We start from the raw sequence: 17481 nt of genomic DNA, 5'->3' as shown, positions 1-17481 counted from the left end.
ACAAGGAAAAAGCAAAGAATGGTTAAGAGAACGTGTAGGAAAGGGTATGTTCACTGCAAGATACATCCGCGTTTAGGAGATGATGAGAATGAGCACGAATCAATTTACACAACGCTTTTAAACGCTGTTGAACCATACATCTTCAAACAGAGCGATCATGATAAAGGCGGCTAAACGTGTCCCACAGACATGGCCTTGCTTCGAATTAATAACCGCTGACCAAGGTTTCTGGCTGTTCATCAACAACCACAACTTCCTCTTGGTCCTTGTCCGCCATCTTTGTTGTAAATGATGCTAGAAGCCTAGGCTTGAAAATAAGATGGCGATTCGTGATTGACTAGCAGCGCGAACGTAACTCGATTCAGAGCGGTAAAACACTGCAACATTAATATTGTTGCGCAGAGCACAATTGTTGATCGAAGGAAAAATGTTGGACAAACATCTTCCATCATAGGTGGCTAAACAGTCGAATGATGTTGGTTCGAGCGAAGTTGGAGCGTTGAATCCAACTTCGTTCCGTCGATGGTTTGGTTAGTGCTTTACAGGAACAGGAACTGGAAGTGAATCTGATTCCATGACGAGCTGAATACAATGATGCAGTGGTTTACTGACGATATACTCTGTTCTGTAAAGTAAAAATTAAGTTATTGCAACATCCCTCACACAACAAAATTGGCCAACAGTATTTTAAGCTGAATAGACGTTTCCCACAACTGAACGTAACTAAAGCAAATAAAGCTGATAGCACTTCGAATCATCACAGAAAGGTTTGATTCATGAAAAGTTTAAAAATGTTGGTTCAAATTGGCTGGATGAAATTGTTAGAAACCTGGAGAAAGTGCCAAATTAGTCTATGTGGAAGTGTACAGAGTAAGACAAAGCCAAAGTTAAACGCAAATGAAAAGAGAGCGAAGCCCTTGTTCATTTTTCGTTAAAAAATTCTCTACTTCATTTGTTCACACGCAAAATTAACTTAGAAGATAAGGGTGTTGTTAGTCAACACAACAACAGATATTTCGACAACTTGTAAAGGGATTTAACCATGCCGTATTCTTTATTTTATCGGCAAAATTGTTTTATTATTGTAAAGCACCAGCACTTAGCTAAAAAGCACAATAAAGTAAAACATGAATGGAAAAGTGTTATTTCAGGCATGCATCAAAAATTGACAAATAGAGTTTGGTGACATCTTTGCTGTGACAGGATTTTTATTGCAGCAAATTTGACTCGCTGAAATGTTTCATCAGCTGCCTCCAATCGGAAGCTAACGATCCATCATTCACAATTTAAATTGCAAAGTTTTAGGAGACACAATGTCAATGTGCAGCCTTCATCAATTTAATATGGAGATCAATGTCGTGTTTACAAGGAGAGCATTATATTGTCTTCATTTTCCTCAGACGGGCTCTCCTCGGATCAATCTATGAACAATAATGGTACTGCCATCAAATGACATTTAATCATCTTTTCGTGCAGGAAACGTAGCGAGCAACAGGCAAGTGACCAGCGAAGAAAAGAACCTTGTAAGTCTTCACTGAATTAATCACCTCTATAGTTGAATTCACTCTTTATGCAGTGGATGGGTATACTGTAAGGACTTTATGGCACAACTGGGGTGCTAAACTATTGCCTGGCAATATAACGGCGAAAGTTATTAACTTCTGTTAAAACAGATGATTTAGTTGGGGTGCCACATAAATTATAAATGTTACCAACACTAGTCAAAGCCGGCCTCCCTGAAAAAAGAAACCGAAAATTAAAACAAAAAGGGAACACTGAATATCTATTAATTGTCTATCAAATTACTTGGTTCTTTTGTTGGATTCGTTCATTTTAAATATGATAAAGTGGACGTCTCATGTTCAGTTTAAAGACCCCGCTTGGTTTCACTATAAATTGAAAAAACTCTCTATGATCCTGAGCCATTTCAATGCCGAAGTTTGACATCAAAAGATATGTTATGCCAGCCGGAATTATCAAGAGTTTTAATATTTACCACATATGATGGACCCTCGTCGCTTGCCCTTTAAAACTTGTCATCATCTCGGATGTGTGTTTATGACTAGATTTATGAACAACGACATCATCAAAGATAACTAATCATAAATATGTCACACCTGAAATAAAAAGATGGTATTTTTTTAGGAGGAGGACAAAAGCCATTGAAAAATTGAAAGATTAAATTTACTCGACAGTTTGAGAAGAATCTTTGTTAAAGGGTGTTTTTGATGGAAGCCGCATTTTCGCTGAGTTTAGATCAAGGACCGTATTGATAGATTACTTATCAACTGATCGGGCGGTCATTGCAAATTGGTGAGTGGTCGTTTCGCAGCCATTAATCTGCATTCTCTGCATGGGTAAAATTCTACGCTGCCTTATGATTTGCCAGCTTCCACAGTTTTAACTCTCAGAAGGTCAGTCCTGTTTCTGATATGTTGAATGTAACTTCTTCAGTCAGTGCCATGTCAGTCCCCGAGCATCAGAAAATCTAAACGTTATGTACGTCTTACAACCCAGTGGACTGTTTTATAGTATCCTTGATCAGGCTTGATGATCGTAACAGAGTTAATACTAAGCCATGAAGCTTCAAAATACTCCGCAGTAATAAAGTACGAGAACATAACTAGTTCTTAAAGCTGCCTGCCTATAAAGATCTCATAATTAACTCTTTTGTTTGTGAAGAGATTTAAGTTTCACGAGAGCGCAATATCAAAAAATTATTTGATTCTCACCCGCGATCGCCTTGAAGTTGATCTTTGCTAATATTTCACCTAAAATATAAAACCAGTTATGGCACTGACTTCAGTTATAACATAATGCTTAGGTTAGGAGTGGTCAGTAGGATGGCTTTGTTTCCCAAAAAGTCATTTAAACGGCTAGGATGGAACTTGGAAGCGTTTCCAGATAAACTGAGACAATGTTAACAGAAATCGCAGCTTGTTTATCGGAGCATTAACTTGACATCTCAGCGTCAGTACATGTGCTCTGTACTTCACAATGCAAGTTTTTCTTCATAAACCGTAAACTAAATAAAAGTTAACATTAAATCCAGCTGCCTTCCTTTTTTTCTTCTCCGTGTGTGCTCGGCTGCAATAGAAAGCTCGGCCGGCTAGAATTCTAAATACGACTAAAAAAACGATGTTTTCGTCCTTTTTCACAGTGCTGAAAAAGATACCGCTCTATGCATCTTTTGAAAATTGAATTCTCGTCTTCAGTTCACGAGTCGACGTTTATTTAGTTCAGGTGTGATATTCTGTTCTGTTGTCAGTTCAGTTTGCAGCCAGTTATCACGTCTGTCCATGCCGGTCATAAAAATTTAGTTTTATCAAAACGTTTAAGGTAAATAAAGATTTGAGGGTCGACGTTTCGAACTTTTGTTCTTCGTCAGAGAGGAGGACTGATCATGGCTCGAAACATGAGCTTCCCACCGACGTAGCAATACATTTTCTCTAAACAATAACCCCTTCATTCTGTCCATAGTCGTTCCAATTTTTTCCTGTTTGTCGTCTCGCTTTCATCAACCAAATTGGTTGCAATCTAAGTAACTACGTTTTCCGGTTCTTTTATCACCCACTTAATCTTGGCAAAAACATTTATTTGCTAACATCATAAAGATGTATCTATTCGGGTGAATGGAGAACTCAAAATTTCACTCTCAAAGATTCAATTGAAGCTTGGAAACCAAATGAAAACATAAAAATTTTGAAATAAAATCTACTGGTCTTTACGAAATAAGAGGAAGGTCGCGCCTTATAATCTGCACGCCCTCGTCAACTTTTACGTCATTCTAGTTGACCGCGAGCTATTCGCCAACTAAAAGGATTCGCTGTTAATAGATTAAATTTCCGATTATCCCAGCTGAGTCATCGTTTAAAAAAGAGATATCCCTTTATTAAATTCCTTATTGGGCATCTTGCTGTCAGTTTTGGCTCAGAGGTACAACGAAATATATTACTTTAACAGGAAATTATTTTCTAGCATACTAGGACCGACAAAACAAACACAAGGCCATAAAGCACTTTGCATTTTCATATATCATGGTAGAGACGAATAGAATACAGGGCCTTGAAGGACATACGTGATCTATTGATATTGCTATTATAACAACTAATATCAGACACAGTTTAAAAAAATACATCAGTTAGACTACATCACAAAAAAATTCTGTTTATAACCGTGATTAACAGTTATCATGTACTGATGGTCTTTCTGTTAAATCTTAATGGACTGTACTTGAAACAATGGCAATCGATACAAAAGACTTGAAGGATTGTTACAACAGGCATTTTGTAGTGAATTTGCTCAACCTCTTTTGAACGAGTATGCATTGTCCGGCAGTTTGTTTGGTTGGCAGGTAGTTGAAAAAACTTGATGAAGATGCGATGTTGTGAAATATCTTGTGGTCAGACAGACGCAGGCTCGTCACAAAAAACATTTCTTGTCTTTTCGCGTACTTCTAAGCGTCGGAATTGATCCAAACTTTCCACAAAAAGGTTTTTTGTTTTGCTTAGCAACACTTAGCGCAATCAATTGCCATATAAGGTCAACTAAGGAATATGAGCTGATAACCGAGATTGAGTGAACCAATCAGAGTACGAGAAATGCATTAACTGAGGTTGAAAAATGAATAATATTTAATAACTTCGAAACGTTTGGATCTTGATTTGAAAATTTCGTTTCCCGCCCCGAACAGTAGTTACAGGAAAGATCGTAAATTACAACGTTGTTAAAATAGAAAGTTTCTCGACATTTCGGTAATGCTCCCTTCATCGAGGGAAATATGCATGATGTCGACACGTTGCAAATTAGGAGCAATGCCGAAGCGTTGGACAAGTCAAGATAAGTTCCTATTTTGTCAGCGTTTTAATTAAAATCTTTTATCATTTATCACCAACAATAACGCTGCCCAGGACAAGGCTTGAACATTTCATAATTTTGGCTGACTGAAATGATTGACATCAAAGTCACTTTAAAATACCATGGGATTTATATTGCACACCCAGCGGTGATATCTTTGTCTTTGATGGATTTCGTGTCCAGGAGACTTTTTGATGTCAAGGTGATCTATTTCGGCTGGCACAGCCGGTATTGTTATGCATTGTCAATAAAGAGTCGGTGATTCTTTGATTTCACTGTTTAGACCAGTTAAATATCTTCTTGCAGCGCCGGTGGGTTTATCATGACCAGTGTTTGTATGTGCCGTGCCCAAGGGACTTCGTTATTGTTAGACGGATTAGGAAAACGTTGATGCAGCTTCTATTATTTTTCAAGGTTGGCTCGTTGTTTGTTTACACCATTGTAGCAAGATAGCCAGGCATTAAACCGATCATAATAATGAAAGCGCTTAGTGGCGTGCTTGTTTGCAAAGTGTCCTTACGCATTGACACTCCCGCGGTAATTTAAGAGTAGTTTATCGAGGCGTAAAGTGGTCGAAGGGAAAGGAGAACCAGCCTCAAAACTGCCTACGAAACTGCGCAAGAACCTTGTAGCGGAAACTGCTGTTATAAGGCAGATGGTAAAGGACACTAGGGTAATCGCTTTAAGCGAAAGTGATTTTTATCCATAATCAAAAAAAAAGAAATTTGCATAGAACTCTTAAGCACGTTCTGATTCAAAATGTCAACATCAAGTCAGGTACAAGCATATATGCCACGGCGATCCCTCTGAGCAGGTAGGTGAAATCATCGCCAACTACTTGACAAAAAATGTCGTGTTGGACTTCATTTGTGTTAATGAAGAGCCCTTCCGAGGAGTTCTTCGATGATCACGTTTGTGTTCTGTGTATTGCTGGCTGGATTTGTTGTATGACTGGTAAAACGTTAACAGACGTGAAACGATGCCATATTGTTTGAAGACTTCAGAGAAATCGATATTACATTGCTAAGCTAAATTTACGAGGGTGCTTTTAAAAATGCCATTTCACTCAAGGAAGGGAGTCCCTGGTGATGAGTGATATTCTCCAAAGCACCTGTATTTGATCAGAACTCTTGACTGTAAGGAGTAAAATTGTCATGGATTCTCGTCGTCAACTGTCATGTTGTTAAATGGAATTCCTTGCCCTCAGAGCATTGAAACCTTCAGAATATGCATGTGTTGAATATATTTTCATTAACATAGAGCGAAAGAAATACGTTAATTGTCAGTCTGCTATATGTCATATCGCAGACGTTTCGACTTTATTTTTTTAATTTCAAAGCTTTCAGATTCATTTCTTTTGTGCAATTTGTCTCAGAAGGCTCCGCTAACTATAAATTTGCCGCAAAAGCTCAATGATGCAAACAGAGCTACATTACACTAACGATTCACACGGCGTTGGTTTGGTTGCACACAAAGCTACTTATCTGTTTCAGTTTGGTTGGTTGTAAAATCCAACAAAGGGTTAGGAAAGCTAAAAATTTGCCAAAATTCAGCACTTTAACTGGTCTCTAATGTTGTTTTGGCAGAATCTGGAAGGGCCATTAGCCGCCGGGCAAATCCGTGAACGACATTCCACGCTGCACCTTTTTCATGTGTCATTGAAGAACATTCCGATTGGATGAGCCTCTGCAAGTCTCGTAGGAAGTGCTTGGGAGAGTATTTATAGGCGAAATACGTCAACATAAACTAAGTTGTAAATCATATCTTGGGAAGTCCTGCAGTTTCTTTTAAGTGTGCGTCATTGAACTCAAAAAGAAAGAGACTAACAGAAGCAGCAAAAGTGTAAGATCTCTGTGCTTTAATAGTCATCACTTATCTCCGTCAAAGGCCAAAGGTTGTGACAAACCTGGCCCACTTCAAAGAGGAGTTTACTACGCAAATGAAGGCTATAGTAACCAAGCGACAACAATTATGAATTCACAGTCGTGACATCGGATTAATTGAGGTCGATGCTGTGCAGAGTATAAGAGGATCCTAAAGATCAAGTACTAAAAAGGGTTTAGTGTATGACCATAGAAGTGGCTTGGTGGGAAAAGGGTAGACTTACCGACGCATATTAATTTAGCAGCGAAGTTGGCATCACGGACTCTAAAATGGCCGCATTAGCCATGCAAAACGATACCGATGCCATAGGAAGAGAAGGTCCATCCCGGATACTGGAGACTCCACAAGGGAAGGCCCAGCTATGTGTTTATGTACTAACGTTTCTCCTGGGATCCGTTGGCAATGTCTTGGTGCTGTTGGTGGTCCGAGCCAAGAAACACAGGACTCTCAATGACTTGTTTATTGCAAACCTGGCCATTTCGGACCTTCTTATGATCAGTTTCCTTCCAGTGTATTTCGTTAAAATGTTCATCAAATTTCACCACTCGACGGCATTCTGTAAGACCATTTCACCAATGGTCACAGTCACGTTTTTCGTCAGTGTGTTCACTTTGACCTCGATGGCAGTCCATCGGTGCTATGTCATCACAAATCCATTTAAGCCCGTGATGCGCAGATGGAAGATTGTCATCTGGTTAATTGGCTTGTGGATCGCTTCCTTCTTGGCTGTTCTTCCACTTGTAATTGTTGCTAAAGGTGGCTTTGGAACCGAATGCAGAGAAACATGGGACACCGGAGCCAAAGTCTACACCGTTTGTCTCTTTGTGCTGCAGTATTCTCTTCCTTTAATCATCATCACTGCTGCGTACATCCGGATCGCGGTAGACCTACTTAAATCCAGCACGGAGAGATACGGTCCAGGCAAAATCCTCAATGAAAATCACAGGTGCGAAGGCAACGGGCCTTTTCGCACTAACTTCTGCCATGAAGACATTCAGGTTTTAAAAACGGTGGCGGTGATCGTCCTTGTATTTGCGATTTGCTTGCTGCCTATCCAACTTCGTTGGATGATGCGGCATTTCGGCGGTGAAAGAGAGCAACGTATTTCAGAGAACGTCTTTACCAAGTTCGATTTTCTCCTCTCCATTTTTCACAGTTGTCTCAACCCACTTGTTTATGGAACACTCACACGACGTTTCAGGAGAGGGTACGTCAAATATCTTGTCCGAATGTGCCCTTGTCTCAGCAAGGTTTTTAATGTCCATAGCATCGGTTCACCGTCGCACGATAATTCTTTTCGTCGGCACAATGGAACATTCGCTGTTGGAAACGAAAATGACAATTTCCCACTGGCCCTTATTGACCCTAATTATGACAACTCTGGGAATCAAACCAAAACCACACCAAAGAATATTTAAAGTCAGTCACAGATGATTCACAGTGTGGCTCATTAAACAAACAGTTGTCTCCACGTAGCAAAACATTTGCGGCATACAGGACAAGTCAGGAAGAACAAGCCACCAGAGTTTATGGCGGGGAAGAGGTGGCTGGTAAATTCTACTTATGCAAAGTATTAATTTCCCTATCGCTGGCTCCACGAATGTCTAAACAACACAAACTTCTTGAAGAATTTATCTTTCCCTTAGTTTTGTTTAACTCCCAAAAGAAAGTGCGGCTTGCTTGAATTTCTTCTCGTTACCTAGTGCTTTTTTTCATGAGGCTTTTCATTTACGTAATCGCCCTAGCCTCCCCTCCCCATGGGATCCTCTTTCTGTTAGAAGCGTTTCCAAGAATCAACATTAGTGTATTATTGAACGGAAAGCATTTCATTACCACGAACAAGCATGTATAAATTAAAATTCCCGGCACTGTATAAACCATGCAGTGTGGCAACAATTTTAACTACTTTTAATACTTGATTCCCAGCCAGGCTTTGGTACACTTGGTGTATCTCATTTATTCCTCTGTCTTGGAAATATACAACAACTATTTGCGTTCCCTTTAAAAAATAGTGTAGCATGTCAAAAAAGGAGAAAAAATTTCTACGTTATTCTATATGTTCATTTCTTAGTGCAACAGCTTAGAACGTAAAATAGATTAAATTTCAAGAAGCTTTAAAAATTAATATGTATAAATGTTATTATAAAGGGCCGGAAATTCGATATTTATGTTGATTAAAAAATGGGATATTTACCAAGGAGATGTTGCTCGTTTTCAACTTGACTTGTTCCGAGTGCTGACAGGTTCTCAGGTGCTTATGGAGTTTTACGAGACGAATGCAATGCGTTTTCCAAAAATTCGAGGGGAAGTATTCAAGTTTTATTGCTTGCCACTAGATTCTATTCTCTTCTGCTCAAGTTAAAATATACGATTTGTAAAATTGTGAGACAAATCTGTCGACTGTCTTTTTCTCACGTTTAAATTTCTCTTGCGAGATCCTATAAAAGGTTAGATTTTCCTTAAGCATTTCTATTATAGATTAATTTGCTAAAATAGCTACAAAATTTCAACAGTTTATATTGCTCAAAGGGACCAAGAAAAAGAAACTTAAAGATCGAATTAATTTGCTAACATCAAGTTAATGATCAGGGGCATTTTGCGGTAAGTAGTTTCAACACCTTGCAAGAGAAACTTGAGGCATTTACACTCAATACTCACTTGAAGAACTCGAAGCCATTGTAATAAACAATTTGAATTCAGTGGAAAAAGGTAATGTTACATTACAGGCCGCGGTTAAAGCACTAAATTTGTTGTCACCTTTCCATCCGTGGGTCTCAGTTAAATGGATTACACTGACTACATCCGATACAAAATAAAGATGTTCTTCTTTGTGTAAAATGTGGTCTGTTGATGAAGCATACTAATTACATTAGAGATCGAAAACCGAAGGGGTCAACCTCGTTCCCAGGGTCTCTCTTGTAACCGGTCACAAGAGAGACTCTGGGAACGAGGTTGCCAAAAGGGCGATGTCACGCAAAATGATGTAATTTCGTGACACCCAAAATGCCAAAAAAACAGAATGAAACATTTCAATAACCACTTAAAATTGTTGAACAACGTAAACGAAAAACAGCAAAAGGAAAGAGAACACGGATAGACCCAAATCCAGAATCATCTTTGTGATATAACGATAATTTTATCATTTAATTGACGGACTTCTACATTACCATTTTCGAGTTTTAACTCGTTAGCCACAGATTTCTTCGAAACACCCTAAAGTAACGTGACATAGCCCCCTTAAGAATTTTTTGCTTCGTCGGTGGGCGAGTGAAACACCGTAGTTTCTTTTAGTCAAACAAGTTACAAAGTAATTTAACCACCGTCAAAAAAGATCGGATTAGCGAGCTAACATTTCAACGTTAGCCTTTCGTCGGAGCAAAATTCCACAATTCGCCCTGACGAAAGGCCAACGGGCGAAACGGCGACCCGCAAATCTTTCTTACGATGATTAATTTACCTTGACCATTTCATAAAACCAAATTTTTGCAGATAGGCGTCTGTTGCTCTTAGAACAATTCAGATACTCTGAACAAACAACTTGAGTCAACAAACGACTCGATTCACCATGGAGTTATCCAGGATTTGAACTCGGGCTAAATTGATGACAAATAAATACTCTCTCATTGGTTTTGCTTCAACAATGCTTCTCAATGATCATGATCGCGCTGTAAGAGACAAAACCATCACCCACCAAAAAAGTAATTAACCTTACCATGTAGGGTACGTTTTCTCACAGTAATGCAGATTAGTCTCGCTACTTGGGGGTATAAGTTCTGATAATTATTATACGATCTAAAAACTGTTTTCGGTCTTTCGTGGAATCAGAGGAGAAAATTTTCTCACTAAATGATTTTGCTTCTGTCAAGCAATGGTTGGGTTTTCTTAGGAATACAGGCTTCAAAAGTTTTTTTGAGGGGAAAGAAAGAGAAAACGGCCTCGCGAAATCTGGAGTTGAGTGATAGACTCTCTAAGAGTCCAAAAAGAAAATCGATCCAATATGCAAAACATTCTCAATGCATAAATAAAAAACAGCTGCATCAGTAAACATGAAACATGGCACAATAGGGTGCAATGGTAAATTGCAAAAGAAGACATGACTATCGCCTATTGTCCATCGGGTAAACACAGTCTCCATTGATGTTTAATTCACGGCTTATGCAAGCAAACGCAACAAGACGTTACACCATATAACTTCTTACCATGTTCTTTCAGCCACTGAGTTACCGTGACTTCACTTTTATTGGCCACTTTCCGACGCAGGAGAAAAAAGAGAAATTCCGAGCTCGTTCAGTATCACGTCTTAGCAAGATACATGCCCAGGCAAATCCTCGTGTCCTCGAGGGGATATTTATTTGATTTCCCGTTCCTACTTAGGTTAATTTTAATCAGGATTTTACATCGCAGCTGGAATAAACTACAGATATTTACAAGCTCACGTATCCAATTATGAATTTCTCTAAATTCAGAGGTCCTCAGTTATGCGGGCACGCTTTCATCTCACCGCCGAGTCTTCCTCAGCCTAATTAATAGCATTGCAGCAATCTTTTTTCGAGAGAATGACTTGTAATACCTTTATCAGGAGAATTCAGTTGCTCCGGTACAACTACTACAATGAAGTTATTCTCGTTTGAGAAAATTTGCACTGGTCATACCAGTGTCACATCATGGCAACAGCCCCATATTTAAAAAAAAAGTGTCCTGATAATCGATAAACGTTCGAGATATTCCTCCCTAAGCCACCTGGTTCAGTTGGTTATTTGATGCACAAAAACATCCGGCTTAGGTCACTGAAACCCTCGAAAGCTTCAGTCTGCTTATGCTCGATTTACTGGGCTGGTTCGTCTTCAGAGATCTTGTTCAACTGAGGCCGGAGGCGGGCTGACCCAGTAACCTATATTTCGATTTCTGAGAAGGAATGTATTGGCCGCGTAGCACTCACATTTCAACAGAATCATTGAACAGTCTAACCCACAGGTGGATTACCACTTTAATTTACACACTGGGCTTTCTGATGCTTAGATACCGGTCACTGTTTGGGATATCAGCACAGCGATAAAGAAGATAGACCCGAAGGGCATTTCCTATAGTCCTGATGTAACATGACGCAGAAAATACAATGTAAACGATTCACATAACCAGCCCGCTTTCTGATATCAGTGATATCGCCGTTGCCATTTATTTGCGATGGGCTTTACGCACATCCCACATTGTGCTTTTGTTGAAAGCTTTTGCTTTGGTCCTCTTCCACTTTTTTTCTGCTGCTGCGTTTGATGAGATCGATGTGCGCGGCCTTTCTCTGTCTAGAATGAAGGCCGATCGGCTCGGAAAACATGCGTCACAATGAAGCTAGAGGAAAGCTAACAACTGTGACCGGAAAAAAAGTGGGTCTTCTGATTGACCAATTATGGTAAAAGTGTTGGGACATTAATTTTTGTCTTAAAGATAACTTGATGTAAAGATTTCAACTCAAATACACTTTGCTTGATTGCAATCAAATCTTGACTGTAGCTTGATAAACCTATTTCCATCAAACCAGGTTTTGGGAATTTTACAATGATTTCTTTTCCATAAGAGCCTTTTCCGCGCGGTTCCTTAAAGTTCTTAGTTAGCGCTTTCGGTAGTGCTCTGTAACTTTTAAATTTGATCGAATCAAGGAAAGCCCCGACAAGATCTTTTGTGGGTGACATACTTAAAGAAAGAAATTAATTGCCCAAATATGAAATTCCCATTGAATTGGAATTTGTACCTTCGCGTTTCAACCTCAAGAAAAACAAAGCATTTTCTTTAATATAATAAATGAAATATTTAATACAAGGGTTGAAATATCTGCGCCGTAATCGGAAAGCGCTCCATCCATTTCACTGAAGACGCACCCCTGAACTGAATACGGTAACCTTAACAAAGTATCTTGTTTTGGTCTCAATTAATTGTGCGCATTTACGAAAATGGAGTGGTTTTCAATTGAGTGTCGAAAGTAATTAACAAATTGCTTTGTTTATGATTAGTTCACTCATTGATTGGTTCAAAGTTCTCGCCCTACTTTTTCAACCAATCAGAAGTGGAACCAAAACCAATAGTGGCTCGCGCCTGCACATTTTCCCGCGCCTTGTGTCGACTACGTGTAATTACTTGGGGTTTTGATTGGTTTACCGGATTGTCTGCGTCCTTTCTAATTGGCTGAAGTAATTACTTTGGTATGGGGTTTACGACACTCGATTGAAACTTGCTCTAAATTGAATTCTTAAGTTTGAAAAATTGAAATATTTTACCAGTCAGTTAATATGAAGACTCCATCCAATTCAAAAAGGAATTACAAACTAAATTTTTGGGGATTATTCGGTGCCATTCGGTAGTTTTGACACGTTGTGTGACCGCTAAAAAGCCCCCCAAAAAACACCAAATACCTTTCATGAAACCGATTGCTACGACGATATGAAAGCTGTAACAGGTACTAATGGCTTAAATAGAAATCAGCACTTAACCCTGCGCGAATGCAGGCGATCTAGAGTAAAAGTTATTTTGTGTACCTCCGATTTCGGGAAACGAACGTAGAGAACACAAAAAGTGACAATGAGCATGGCATGTGGATGACGCAGTAGGATCATGACATGTGAATGACGTAGAATGAACACGTGGCCTCTAAAACATGCCGTTATATTGCCCAAAACTTTACACTTCCAGACCTTACAGAAACTAGCCAATAATAACAAACGTTACAATTTGTGGATACGAGGGAAAACAAACGGACCCCATTTTAGAACGTGGGATGCCCCCTGCAGGGCAGACCACGTTCTATGGAACTGTTTCTAATTCACGATTTGGAAATTACTATATCAATTACAGGTGATTGCATTTTGTCATAGATATACCTCCACAAAAGTGCGACATGAAGTGTTGTCTGCCGGCAGTACAAGCGGTCGTGTCTCATAGGAAAAGTTTTTGTCACTCCAACATACCCTCTGTAATTTTAAAGAACGACGACTTTAAAGTCAAATGACGGTAAAAGGGAAGAAAAGTAGTTTATATTTGACAACTGGGGATACAAATTAACAGTCGACCAGTAAAGTTCCCTTCACCAAACTACCTGAATGCAAAAGGAATATAGCAAAAGGTTATTAGGAATAAAAATATATGCAGCAAAATACAACGTACCCCGTCCTTTGATCACATTGAAAGGCAAATTTATCTTGAAATCAAGCAGTGATAAACCTCTGGTTCTTGCACCGGGATGTCTTGCTCGCGTTTTCGCAGCTCTTCATCGTTTTGGGAAAGCTTAACATGTGCTTGACGATAGTTGACAGATTGACTCTGACGGTGCCATCGTTGTGTTTTTGGTTTTACTTTCGGCATCACGGATTATCGATTAACGAGTCCGCTAGGCGAGCTACTTAGGCCCCTCCACAAGCATCCGGATATTCTTGAATCTGTACGTTTTCACGTACACACGTAGCGTATTCAAATCTTTTTTGCCCGCCCACACGTATCAGGATTCGTTCAAGTATCTAGGACTCCTATGTGACTATTGCCAACAGAGCATGCGCCATCAGTCGTGCGAAGTGCGAAAGCGATGGCATTTCGTTCCGCGGCATCCCAATCTCCCACCTAATGATGTATATTGTCTAAAATGGTAACTGAAGCCTGTTAATGTAGACTGTCTAGATTTTCATTTCATTATGATGGCGGGTGCTCTTGGGTTTCTAGCAGAAAAACGTAAACGTTGCATTCCCGAACTGGATTTGAACCCGGAGCACCCACTTAACCACTAAAGCTCAACCGGCTGACAATTGTACCGATTATTTACCAACACTAATTAGTATATATGAAATCGTTGCTGAATAGTGGTTAAATCCAGTCCTTGATTTTACAATGGTTAGCTTCTCTTGACGTTTGGCAGCCAACATTTTCTTAGCGGGTGATAATACAGGTTCGAGTCCAGCCAGTTCAGGCATTAGGGTTCGGATTTTAAAACCCATAATCCCTATCAAGCACTAAGCATGCCAAATTGACGGTAATAGTAAAACTCCCGGCAGCACCCGCGATCATAATGAAATTACATCAACCACGCTTCAGTTACCATTGTAGACAGTATACATTAATTAGGTCGGAGACTGGGTTGTCCGCGGCAGTGTTGAATATTTATGGAGTAAACTGATTGGATGTGAGTTTGTGACGTCATTGGATTTGAACACATCCGGATTCGAGCGTCCACACGATTCCAAATTCTTTGCGTATTCGAAACTTTCCACTCTGGAGAGCGGATTCAAAAAGTTGCGGATTAGCAAGGCGAAATATTATTCGCTCTTTCCATAAAAAAGCATGTCACACTCATGAACAGAACAGAAAAATGAATTAAAGGTAATCAAATAAAATTATAGAGACAAAAGCGTGAGCACGAGAAGGAACAAGATTGGAGAAAAATATTAAGAAAAGAGTCAAATATTTAGAAAGATCAATGTAGTGCAAGTCAACATTCATTCAGTTCTTAAGATCTTTAGAAGCTATATATTTGCGTTTGTCCCAAGCTTGCAAAGTTCAGCAATTAACGGCGCAGTTCAATAACACTTCAACATCTTCGAAAATTGTTTACGAAAAGATCTGTTCATCACTCCATAAATGAATGGATTTATTGCGCTGGATGTATAAGCGAAATATGCATAGGCCAAGTAAACACGACGGTTGAACCAATCGTCTCGCATTATATCGACGAAGTCAATGACAAGGCAGGGAATCCAGCAGAGAAAAAAGGCGATGACAATAACACAAACTGTGCGAGTTACAATGATCTCTGCTGAGTTAAGACTTGAAAGAGAATTCGAGTTGATGTTTCTTTCAGCTAGGCGTCTGAAGTGTTTTCTGATTGCTTTGAACACTTGAAAATAGCACCAGATGATTATGAAGGCTGGGAGGAAGACGAACGCGATACCAGAGAATATGGTGTATACCTGGCTGCTTCTGACTGATCGATGCAAACTTACGCAGATTGCCTTTCCTGGATGAAAAACAAATAGGTTACCTTGTTGGCCGAAAGTTATACTTGCTAAAATCGAGAAGGAGAACAAACCGGCTGCCATGATCATTAATCCAGTTTGGCCAGGAGTGAAGATCTTTTTGTACAAGTATGGCCTCATAACTCGATAGTACCGGTTTACAGCAGTCAGCGCCATGATTTGAAGCGAGAAAAATGCAAGAAAATGGACAAGAAATCCTTGGATGTGACAGAGGTTGGATCCGAAAATCCATTCCCCGGCAATAAGAGATCCCTCGGATAAGGGCATAGCGACGAGGGACATGAGGATATCGCTACCAACTAGCGCCAAGACAAGCTCGTTGGTGACTGATCGAAGGAGGCCATTCTGGTAGAAAGAAATGCCTAATACTGTGTTTCCAACAATAGCGGTTATGTTGATGAGAAATAGAACTCCAACATCTGCGACCACAGAAACTGTGGTACGATTCGCCAGTGTGATTCCGGAGAAAAGGGCTTCCGTGAAGTTAGTTTCCATGATTGTCTTTGCAAACAATTCAATGGTTACGCGTTCTTCGCAACGGACTAAAAGGATAGAGTGGTTCTACCTACAGAAAATCAATTCAAGTTCAGCGCTTCCGCTACATCTGGTCATGCCACTTATAAATGACAACGAAGCATTTGCAGTTAGAATCAAGAAAAATCTGGAACCTAAGCGAGGCTCCAACGCTTTAGTGTAAAACGCACGTCGATCCAAAATAACTCATGGTAACATAAACAATATGTAATAACTACAGACTGCTTACGGCAAAGACTCAAAATTGCGGATATATCTGATAAGACGGGTTAGGCCGCCATTTTCGCCTATGATACCAAAGCTTTCGAACACTTACATATCTTAGATTTGTAACAACGAATGAAATTCATCTCATCATTTACTTTGAAGTAAGTAGGCCTGCCTTTGAAAAATGTCTTAGAAAACTGTCTTAGAAGACAATCTAAAACTGCATTAATGCGTGGTATCATATAAAGCGATCTTTGTAGAAATTAAGGGTCTGTTAAGTATTAATGCTGAACAAGCGAGACATAGCAAGATACACCAAAAGAGGATTTTAATTGCGGTTTAATTATTTTCAACGTGTATAACAACTATATTTTGAATTAGAATGAAAAACGCAATGAAATCGGGTCTTCCTAGCTGCGATAATTTGGTTTGAAAAAGAACAATGAACAATTTGCTGCAAAATATATACTTATTTTCAAGATTTTTTTAGATACCACACTTAGTCGTTTACTCGGTGTTTTAATTCAATCTTCGCTTCCACATCCTGCAATTAAATTCAAAGAACGCATATAATTAAGTTTCTCATCGGTGTCTTTTTATGCATAATATGAGAAGTCTACTTAGTTTAAGGAACGCATCTCTACATTATCCGACTCTAAACTGCATTTTCTTTAAAATGCGCTTTTTTGCAAACGCAAAAAAATATTTCGTGCAGGCAAATCGCCCCTATCCCTCACATAATGAAAAGTATTTAGGTTTCGTAATAACAGCAACAGCAAGATAAGGGAAATTCTTAAAGACGAGAAAACTAATTTAAACGGTTCCTACTGCATGAACGCAATTGAAATCTAACTTCCTGATTTGAAACATTGTTCCCTGGTGGGCAGATATTATTGAAGTGCCTGTTCTTTTGAAAAAAAAAACGGACTGTTTTTTGTGTTATAATGACCGATATGATTTGTTCGAGACTAGTATTTGAATCATACAGTTG

The 17481-nt window shown here is 39.3% G+C and overlaps 2 protein-coding genes and 1 long non-coding RNA gene across 7 annotated transcripts in view; 1 reads left to right on the top strand and 2 right to left on the bottom strand.

The window, feature by feature from the left end:
- LOC138006272 (melatonin receptor type 1B-like) overlaps nucleotides 1-9560 on the top strand; it is a 15401-nt gene extending 5841 nt beyond the window's left edge. The window contains exons 1-2 of one of the 5 annotated variants that reach the window (XM_068852501.1): nucleotides 1496-1523; nucleotides 6444-9510. In XM_068852501.1, coding sequence (XP_068708602.1) covers nucleotides 7011-8159 — 1149 coding nt within the window. In that variant the 5' untranslated portion in view covers nucleotides 1496-1523; nucleotides 6444-7010 and the 3' untranslated portion in view covers nucleotides 8160-9510. Of the gene's footprint in view, nucleotides 1-1495; nucleotides 1524-2301; nucleotides 2415-5146; nucleotides 5272-5418; nucleotides 5672-6443 lie in introns of those variants that run through there. The other 4 variants (XM_068852505.1, XM_068852504.1, XM_068852502.1 and 1 more) reach the window with 4 other exon arrangements.
- LOC138006275 (uncharacterized) overlaps nucleotides 1-11021 on the bottom strand; it is an 11507-nt gene extending 486 nt beyond the window's left edge. Inside the window, exons 1-4 of the long non-coding RNA XR_011123880.1 lie at nucleotides 10941-11021; nucleotides 2733-2771; nucleotides 1997-2117; nucleotides 1-625 (exon numbers count right to left, since the gene is read on the bottom strand). The exon at nucleotides 1-625 is cut by the window's left edge and continues 486 nt beyond it. This is a non-coding gene — a long non-coding RNA (uncharacterized lncRNA). The remainder of the gene's footprint in view (nucleotides 626-1996; nucleotides 2118-2732; nucleotides 2772-10940) is intronic.
- A 2159-nt stretch (nucleotides 11022-13180) lies between these two features.
- Nucleotides 13181-16929, bottom strand: LOC138008524 (histamine H2 receptor-like). Its single transcript, XM_068855837.1, has one exon. It carries the CDS (start codon nucleotides 16242-16244, stop codon nucleotides 15294-15296), a length of 951 nt encoding a protein of 316 aa, XP_068711938.1. The 5' UTR covers nucleotides 16245-16929; the 3' UTR covers nucleotides 13181-15293.
- Nucleotides 16930-17481: the final 552 nt, after the last annotated feature.

The sequence above is a fragment of the Montipora foliosa genome, chromosome 6, assembly GCF_036669935.1.
Source record: "Montipora foliosa isolate CH-2021 chromosome 6, ASM3666993v2, whole genome shotgun sequence".
Taxonomy (NCBI): Eukaryota; Metazoa; Cnidaria; class Anthozoa; order Scleractinia; family Acroporidae; genus Montipora; species Montipora foliosa.
Note: the sequence above shows the minus strand (reverse complement) of the source record. Positions and strands in the feature narration are given on the sequence as shown.